This window comes from Plasmodium falciparum, assembly GCF_000002765.6.
Source record: "Plasmodium falciparum 3D7 genome assembly, chromosome: 10".
Lineage (NCBI taxonomy): Eukaryota > Apicomplexa > Aconoidasida > Haemosporida > Plasmodiidae > Plasmodium > Plasmodium falciparum.
In genome coordinates this window covers 310,001-320,086 of record NC_037281.1, presented here as the reverse complement: position 1 = coordinate 320,086, position 10,086 = coordinate 310,001, and the positions used below count along the sequence as shown (strand labels likewise).

The following is a 10,086-nucleotide window of genomic DNA, read 5'->3' as shown; positions in this document are numbered from 1 at the left end:
ATTCATAAAACAATTATTTAAAAAGAAAAAGAGAAAAAAAAAAAAAAAAAAAAAAAAACTTATTAAAAATTATTAAAAAATATATTTACATGATTATGTTCTAAAATAATATTTTAATATACATCTTTCATAATAACTCTAATATTAATAAAATGGGTTATATATTTATATATATTATTATATATATTTATTCATTTATTATTCGTATTTATGTACACTTTATTTGGGAAGAGAGGATATTTCATATATTATTTATTTATTTTTTTTAAATAATTAATAAAATTGGATTGACCTTTTTTTTTTTTCATATAAATATATATATATATTATATATATATAATACAATATTATATTATATTAATAATAATAATAATAATATATATGTATTTATATTTATCTATATTTTCATTTATTTTAAAAATTAAATTTTATTAAGAAATATCCATCATAATGAATTTTAAAAATAATATATATAACAAAAAAAAGAAATAAGATAAAAGAAGAAAAAAAAAAAAAAAATTCATAAATAAATAAAATAAATAAAATAAATAAAAATTAATAATATTTTGAATATAATAAAATATACATATATATATATATATATATATATATTATATATATTATAAGTTTTATTTTTTTACATTAATAATATATATATTATTATATAAATATTTTAAAAATAAATTTTTTCTTTTTATTAGTATATATTATTTATATATATTAATTTATACGTATATTATAATATTTTAATATTATTATTATTATTATATATAATATATATATATATATTATATATATATATATATATATATATGTATATTTGTATATAATTATATATATAAAATATTGTATAGTATAATTTATGTATACCCAATAAAAAAAAAAAAATATATATATATATTATATATATGTAATATATATATTTTATAAAATATTATATTATATTATACATATATTATATATATCTTATGATTCCCTATTTCTTGTGCTTTTAATATGATTTTTTTATAGGGATAAATAAAAATTATCAAAAAAAATATTTTTAACAAGAAATATTTTTAGTTTAAATATAAATTTTATGTATGTAATAATAAAATTGTTAGAATTTTAGACTAAGAAATAAAAAAAAGGCTTTTCTATACTAATCTTATTATGTGTATAAATATTTTAAGTTATAAAATTTAAGTTTCTCTTCATATAAGATAAATACATTATATATATATATATATATATATTTATATTTATATGTGTATGTATATTTATTTATTTATTATATCATATATTTAATATATATTTAAAATTTTTTCATTGCTCAAAACTGTGTGTGCTTTTTTTCTTTCGTTAAGAGTAAAAACATCTTTTCTTTTCTTTTTTTTTATGTATCTTGTGCATATAATATTATATAATTTTTTTTTTTTTTTTTTTTTTTTTTGCAAATATTTTAAAAATATATTTTTATATTTGGGTAGTTATAAATAATTAAAGTTGTTATACATATATATATATATATATATATATATGATGATATTATTAAAAAGGAAGTGTTACAAACATATGTATCTCTTTCCATATGACATGTAACCATTTGTTTTTTTTTTTTTGTTTCTTTTGAAATGATATATATATATATATATATATATATATATATATATATGTGAAATATTTTAATATGTAAATATCGATATATAAATGTGCAAAAGTAATAAAAAAAAATGAAGAAAAAAAAAAAAAAAAAATGGACATATAAAAAAATTATACAATATATAATATATACATATATATATATATTGAATTTATTTCTTTTCTGTTAATTGCTGTCCTCATGAGTACAGTATAATCTTAGTAAAGGTTTTAGTGGGTCCTTTAAGATAACATAATTACCATTTGGTTTATCGGCTAAGTTATCAATAACAAATCTAAATATACCCCACATATTATCATATTTGAGTCCGATTTGTGTAGATAAATCTTTTGTTTTATGTGATTGTATGGAAAGAATATGATGATTATCAGGATCATTAGCATTTTTTCTTGAAATAAAACCTAGTTTAACATCATCACAACCACTTAATAATGCTTGTGATATAAATTTTTGTAATTTAGATGTATTATTACGTATTTCATTAGCTAGTAGAGCTCCTTTTTGGTTTTCAATTTGTGATCTCCAATTTTTATGACTTTTTATATCATATTCGTTTAATGCGCAAACATAAACATATGATTTGTTAAGACCTTTAATTTGTGAATGTATCTCTCCTCTTGTTATTAATGTATATGTTTTTTTATTATTACTTTGTACTAATGGTGGTATTTGAAATTTCCTATATCTATATAATATATCATTGATTTTAATATTTTTAATATTAAAGTTACCAGGTTCAAATTCTTCTGCAATATCATTTTTTAGTATAACCTGTTTTCTAAATCTCTGATTTATTTTAACAGCTTCTATACCTAATGCTTGTAAACTATTAATTTTATTTTCATTATCTTGTGTTGGGGCATCTATAGAATTTTCATTAACAGTTAATAAATCTATTATAGAATCATCATCCTTATCTATTATGATTTGATTTCCTTTTTTTTTGATAAGTAAATGCCATGAATATTTAGATTGTACACATGACATGAGACAAGATAATATTTGATCTGTACTAATAACAATAATATTATTTATATTATTTGGATCTTCTTCATTTGAAATTATTTTATTTTTGTTTTCGTTGTTTAATATATTTATTAAATTATGATCTTCTTTAGTTTTGGGTATTAAATTAATTCCTTCTTTAGTATGATGAAATAATAAAGGTGGGTTCTTAACATTTATGTTTTCTATTTTCTTATCATAAAATAAACTTTTTCCTTTGAAAAATAAATCTTCTACTTTTAAATTATCAATTTTTATTATTTTCTTAGGTAATTCATTAAACATTATTTCACATTCGACTGTCCATAATGGTGTGGGTTCAATACTCCATTCTGTAAATATTCTATGTCTAGCATTGATTCTGGCAGTTTTGGCTTGTTGTAATAATTTCTGTTTCTTTTGTTCAGCTGTTTTTATTCTACTACTATATAAATTATCTTCTTCTTGTTGTTTCTGTGTAAAGGCTTGTGTAGTATTTTGTTTATTATGTATCTTTTTCTTATTAAATATACTACCTTTCTGTTTTTGACCTGTACGTAAATCCACCGTCTGAAATTGTAACTCTTCTTCAAACGCATTAACATCATTCGAATTTTTATTTATATCCTTCGTATTCTTTTGATAACTATTCATAGTAAAATCACATACTTTTCCTATCCTTTCAAATTTCATAGAAGGTTCAAATTGATATTTTTTTATGTCCGGCATACAATAATTTACAAGTTCCTCATTTTTTGAATCAGGTCCCCACGTTCTGTTATTAATGACTCCGACCAAATTAAAACTCGACATTGTTATTTTACACGGTATAATTATATTTATATCTAGCTATTTTTTTAAAATTATCAAGATTGTTATGGTATATATATATATATATATATATATATATTTATATTTATAGCAGCACCAAAGGATAAATATAAATAAAAAAAAAAAAAAAAAAAAAATTTTATATATAAAAAAAATATATATTATACATATATATATATATATATATATATATATACCTTATAGTATTAATATTTTTGTAAAAATATATATAAATAAATAAATATATACATATATATTTTTATATATTATTATATATTATAATTTTTACTTCTTTTGCTATTATATGTATTTGTATTTTTGTATTTATTTTTATATTTATTTTTATATTTATATTTATATCTTTTCAACAATTTGTAAAACAAAAATGTATATCTATATTATTATATATATATATATATATATACAAAAAAATAATTTTATAAAATATAAATTGCTTCTTTATATATAAATATTATTCTTAAAAAAATATATATACTTTATTATATTATGAAAATGTAAAAATATTAAAAGCGTATATAATATAAAAAATAAAAAATAAAAAAAATTAAAAGTCAAGAAAATTCATGGAAAAATTAAAAAAATATATTATATACTAATATGTTATTATATATATATATATATATATATATTTTTTTTTTTTTCTATATACATATTATTAATATATATATACGAAATATAATTTTATTATGTATATATATAAACTTATTATATATAATAAACGTATAGTGAATATATATATTGTTATATTTACCGTAATATTCTTTTTACATATTATATTATATTATATTGTATATATTAAAAAATATACTTAATATAATACAACAATAAATTTTTTAAACCTTTAATTTTTATTCCCCTTCAAAATTTATTCTTATATTGCTATATAATTAGTGCGATGAAAAAAATAAGGAAAGAAAAGAAATGTTGTATATATATATATATATATATATATATATATTTTTTTTTTTTTTTTTTTTTAAATAAAAGAAAAATGTATGAAAATATATCAAAAAAAAAAATATTTGGAAGGAAAAATTTATTATATTTAAAAAGATATATATATATATATATAATATATGTTCTATATATATATAATATATCACAATTTAATAAAATATTTATTATTAGTAAGGATAATTAATAATTTTTACCTGCTATGTTATTTTATTTATTTTATTATTTTGTTATTTTTTTTATGTATTATGTTAAAATATCAACTCGGAAATATTGTAGATATGACGGGTTTTTTATTTTTATTTTTTTTTCCTTTAAAGTGCAATGGGGCATATTTAAATGCGGTCATAAATATATAGTTACGTACATTTCTTCTTCTTTTTTTTTTTTTTTTTATTATGTAGAAATGTGTTATTTACACTTAATTTCTTACATTAAAGGTTAAAATAAGGAAAAAGGAAAAATATTTATGTACATTTTTTTTTTAATGTATATGTGTATAGGTAGTCATATATATATATATATATATATATATATATATATATATATATATTTATTTATTTATTCATTTAATCACAAAAGGTACGTTCCTTGTTTTATTTTATTTTATCTTATGATATATTAAATAAATTATTTTTTCTTCCTTTAATAACGTGCAGATAATGTGTATTTTGATAAAATATAAACATTTTATGTTTTAATTAAAAATATGCCATTTTTTTTTTTTTTTTTTTTTTTTTTTTATTCGTTATTTAATTGGTTATGTCTCATAAATATTAATAAGAAATTAAAAAAAATATATATATATATATTTAAACGGTTAACTGAATAAAATATAATTTTATTTTTATTTTTATTTTTTTTTATGTTAATACTTTTCCTTGTTAGTATTGTATAGATTATTTAGAAAACATAAAATAAATAAATAAATATATATATATATATATATATATATATATATTATATATATATATAAACACTTGTATCTATCTATGTATGTATACATTTTATGAATACAATTAATTGAGGTAATACTCTTCGTCGTTATATTATCTATGAAGGTTATATAAAAAAGAGCAAAGGAAATATTAACATTAATCTGTATTTAATATATATATTCATTTTCTATATTAATAAGAATGATAAGGTCCACATATATTTTTAGTAGAATATTGTTTAGGAACAGTAATGAAAAAAGAAAAAATTTAAATATGACACATGGTGTATTTTTATATACACATAACATACATTCGTGCTTTTATAAAAAAATACATACAAATGTTCATTCACAAGAAATAAAAAATGATGCTACAATAAATATGAACAACAACAACAACAACAACAACAATAATAATAATAATAGTAATAATAATAATAATGATGAAAAAAAAAAAAAAAAAATTTATTCCTTAAAAAATGTTTTTGCAGTAAGTATTTTATTTCTTTATGGATCATATGAATGCATAAATGTCTTACAGCATAATGAGGATATTCAAAGAAAAGTAAAAATATATCCTAGTTTATATAATATTATAGATAAGAAAATTATTCCTCTTAAAATTAAATATGACAAAATGATTATACATTTTAAAACATATATACTAGAGCATATAAAAAACCTTCAAAAGGTAAATGATTATTTTATTCAAGTATATTTTCTCGTTCTAAAATATTATAATAATTTAAAACATCTAATTATTATTAAAATAACGTATTTTTTAGATTTATTGGAAAGATGCACAAAAATAATTAGGGGACAAGAAAGTAATCATATGGTCAAGAAAATTAAAGAGAATGCTGAAAAAAATATAAACGAAGAAATAGATGAACAATACAATGGACATAAGAACAATGATGAATGTAACTCTAGAAATAATAATGAAACTATTTATATACAAAATCATTCGAGGGATAAAGGAATTCAATCCACACCTCAAAAAGATGATATAGAATATCATGTCGATTTTGATGCATCAGAAAAAGGAGAAGAAAAATATATATGTAATAATCATTCTATTGATAATACAAGGAATATTATTTTAGAAGTCGATGATAAATATTTACAAGATGGTTTACGAGATGTCGTGGATATATTAGACAATCCAAATTTATTACATATAAAAGATGTAGAATATAATAAAGAAATAAAACCACATAATATCCATGATAATGTTAATACAAGTAATTATGTTACAAATTTGGATCTTTATGAATATAATATGAATAAGGAAAATTATCCGATGTTTAATCAACCGACAGAAAAAAATATAGAGCAAGAAAAAATAAATGTACATAAAGATGATGAAATATTTGGAGATAAAAAAAATTGTGAACATTTTGGAGATGACGAAATATATGAAGATAAAAAAAATTGTGAACATTTTGGAGATGACGAAATATATGAAGATAAAAAAAATTGTGAACATTTTGGAAATCACAAAATATATGAAGATAAAAAAAATTGTGAACATTTTGGAGATCACAAAATATATGAAGATAAAAAAAATTGTGAACATTTTGGAGATGATGATAATTCCAATATAATATACATATCTCAAGACAAAATGAATAAAAATATAGATTGCCAAGATAGTACGAATTATACATTAAAGGATAGAGAAAAAAAAAATCTACACACAGTAGAACAAGAAATAAATCAAAAGGATAACAATGATGAAAATGTATATGTTGAAAAGTTGGATAAAAATATTTATGAAGAGATGAATAATAAATATGTGAAGATTGACAAAGATACTTATGAAATAAATGAAAAGGATAAAGATAAAAACCTATGGTATAATAATCAATTTATAGATGATGTAAATTTAATTCAATCAATTGATGTAGAGAAAAAATGTCCCATTATATATTCTGAAGAAACCAAACAAAAAAACAATAAAATGCTTAGAAATGATAAGGAAGAAATTCCCGATATTGTTAATAAAAATATAAGTAACCATGATGAGCCTTATAATATAGAGAGTAATAATTTTGTGAACTACAATATGAAGTATATAAAAGAAGAAAAATATAAAGAAAGAAAAAAAAAAAAAAAATATAAAAAGGAAAAGAACAAAAAAGGAAAAAAAATTAGACCCGTACAAAAGGATAGTAACACAATTTTTCTAAGAACTAATAATAATGAATCGAGGAAATATAATATAATACAAAATATGCTATTATATAATGATAAACATTTTAATAAGATATTTGACAAAACAGTGAAAGAGTTTGAAGTTAAAATAGACAAATTAAATGAAGAAGAATTAAAAAATAAAATTACACAAATGTTTGTAAAAGAATTAGTTTCTGAAAAGTATAATGATATTTTATTAGAAGAAGAAAAAGGAACATTAAAAAAAGTACTAACTATAAAATATAAAAATATATTTTTAAAAAAACAAAAGAAATATCAAAAATATATAAAACGATTCTTGTTAAAAAAATTAAAAAAAGATGAAAAGATATTAAAAGAAAATTATGAGAAAGAAAAAGAAAAGTTTCAAAAATATTTAATGAATATTAAAAATGAAGAATTAGAAAAAGAGAAAAACAAAATTCAACAACAATATAAATTATTACAAGAAAATTATTTTAAAAAAATGAATATATATATATCGCATATTAATAATATAAAAGATATATTTACAAATGAAATAAAGAACAAATTTAATTTAGAAAATATTAGTAATATACAAAATAAATTAGTAAATCTACAAAATTGTATAATTCATGATATATCTATTGAACATATATTAATAGAATTAAAAAAAGACTTACAAAAAGATATATATTTAAATAAACTCTTTCAAATATTACCTAAGAATTTTTTTTCTCATATATTTAAGCCAACAAATAATAATGAAAAATTAAAAAAAGAATTTTATAGCTTATATGAAGAATGTGTTCAACAAGCTTTTCTAAATAAAGACGATAATTATTTTAAACAGATCTTAGGGAAAATGATGTCTTCTATTTATATTAAATATGAATCTACCTTACATAATATTCTTATTCGTTCATCTAAAAATAATATTTTAAAAAACAACTTATTGAATCTATCATATGCTTTAAGTAGTATACAGCAAAATAAATTAATTGATGCCTTGAGATATACAAACGAATTAACAGGAAATTGTAAGGAAATATTTTTTCCTTTTAATGAACATATAAAAAATGTTATCTTGTTTAAATTTTATCTTAGGTTAGTTGTCTCAAGGATAATGCTTGCTAGTAAAACATTGACATTGTGTGAGTAAACATACAAATCTTTTTATATACCACATAAATATATTATATATATATATATAAATATATATATGTATACATTATAACAAAATAAATACAAATTTACAAACTATTATATTTACACATCACAATCTATAATTTATCATAAAATAATATAACATAATGATACATGGGGAAACAAAAAATATGACTGTCAAAAATATATACTTTTTTAAAAATATTATGTATATATATTATTAAGTATACATATACAAAGGATGAAATATTTATACATAAAACAAAAAAAAAAAAAAAAAAAAAAAATTAATATATCGTTTCAATTCGTTAAATCTATATTAATATAATTAATATGCTTTTGTTGTTTTTACTCCTATGATACCAAAAAAAAAAAAAAAAAAAAAAAAAAGAAGAAAAACATGAAAAGTATTTTATATAGTTAAAAAAAAAAAAAAAAAAAAACATATAAACACATACATATATTTAATAACTCTTTTTACACGAATTTCTTTATTAAATTTTCTTATTTTTTCAATAATAAGATCTTATGTGTATTATTATTTCATGTCTTCTATTTATATATTTCGTCTTAATAAAAAAAGAAAAAGCAAAAATTTTTTAAAGTATCAGCTGTTATGTGCATATTAATATAAGACATATTAATATTTTATTGAACATAAATAGGGATATATATAAAATATATACATTTAATGTAATAATAATATTTCGATAAAAATAAAATATGTATCTTTATTCATATATATATATATATGTGCATTTTAATTCTAAATAATATATTAGTATATGCACTAAATATATTTTAAGATCCTTAAAACGCATGCAGTATTTTTATTTCTTCCCTTATTTTGCGTAATATATATATATATATATATATATATATATATATATAAATATATGTATATATGTAACTTTTATAATTTTGTTTTAAAAAATAAATATTAGCATATCTGTTTTCTCTACAAATTTCCCTATATAGAGCATGCACTATATTCAAATGATGATATATATATATATATATATATATTATATATGTATATTTTTTTTTTTTTTTTTTTTTTTGAAAAAATGCTGTAGTTATAATTGTTTAGATAATAACAATATAAGCGAATATATATCACACACAAAAAAATCAGACTATATTAATACATATATATGAATAGTTTTTATATATATATATATATTTTTTTTTTTTATATGTGCACATAAAATAAATAAACAATTTATTTTTAAAACGTATCGTCTTGTATGATTTGTAAGCATTAGTGTATGTAACTAGTGTATCGATCATATAATTTTACATTACTATATATTTTATGAACTATATATTCCTTTAAATATATATTATATAAATATATTTATATGAAGAAAATTTAACTACACATGTGCATA

At 17.2% G+C, this 10,086-nt stretch overlaps 2 protein-coding genes across 2 annotated transcripts; one reads left to right on the top strand and one right to left on the bottom strand.

Annotated features, from left to right (window-relative positions):
• Nucleotides 1–1,806: 1,806 nt before the first annotated feature.
• Nucleotides 1,807–3,438, bottom strand: PF3D7_1007900 (eukaryotic translation initiation factor 3 subunit D, putative; the record flags this gene model as incomplete). Its single annotated transcript, XM_001347326.1, has 1 exon — nt 1,807–3,438. One exon carries the CDS (start codon nt 3,436–3,438, stop codon nt 1,807–1,809), a length of 1,632 nt encoding a protein of 543 aa, XP_001347362.1.
• Nucleotides 3,439–5,570: 2,132 nt separating this feature from the next.
• Nucleotides 5,571–8,690, top strand: PF3D7_1007800 (conserved Plasmodium protein, unknown function; the record flags this gene model as incomplete). Its single annotated transcript, XM_001347325.2, has 1 exon — nt 5,571–8,690. One exon carries the CDS (start codon nt 5,571–5,573, stop codon nt 8,688–8,690), a length of 3,120 nt encoding a protein of 1,039 aa, XP_001347361.2.
• Nucleotides 8,691–10,086: the final 1,396 nt, after the last annotated feature.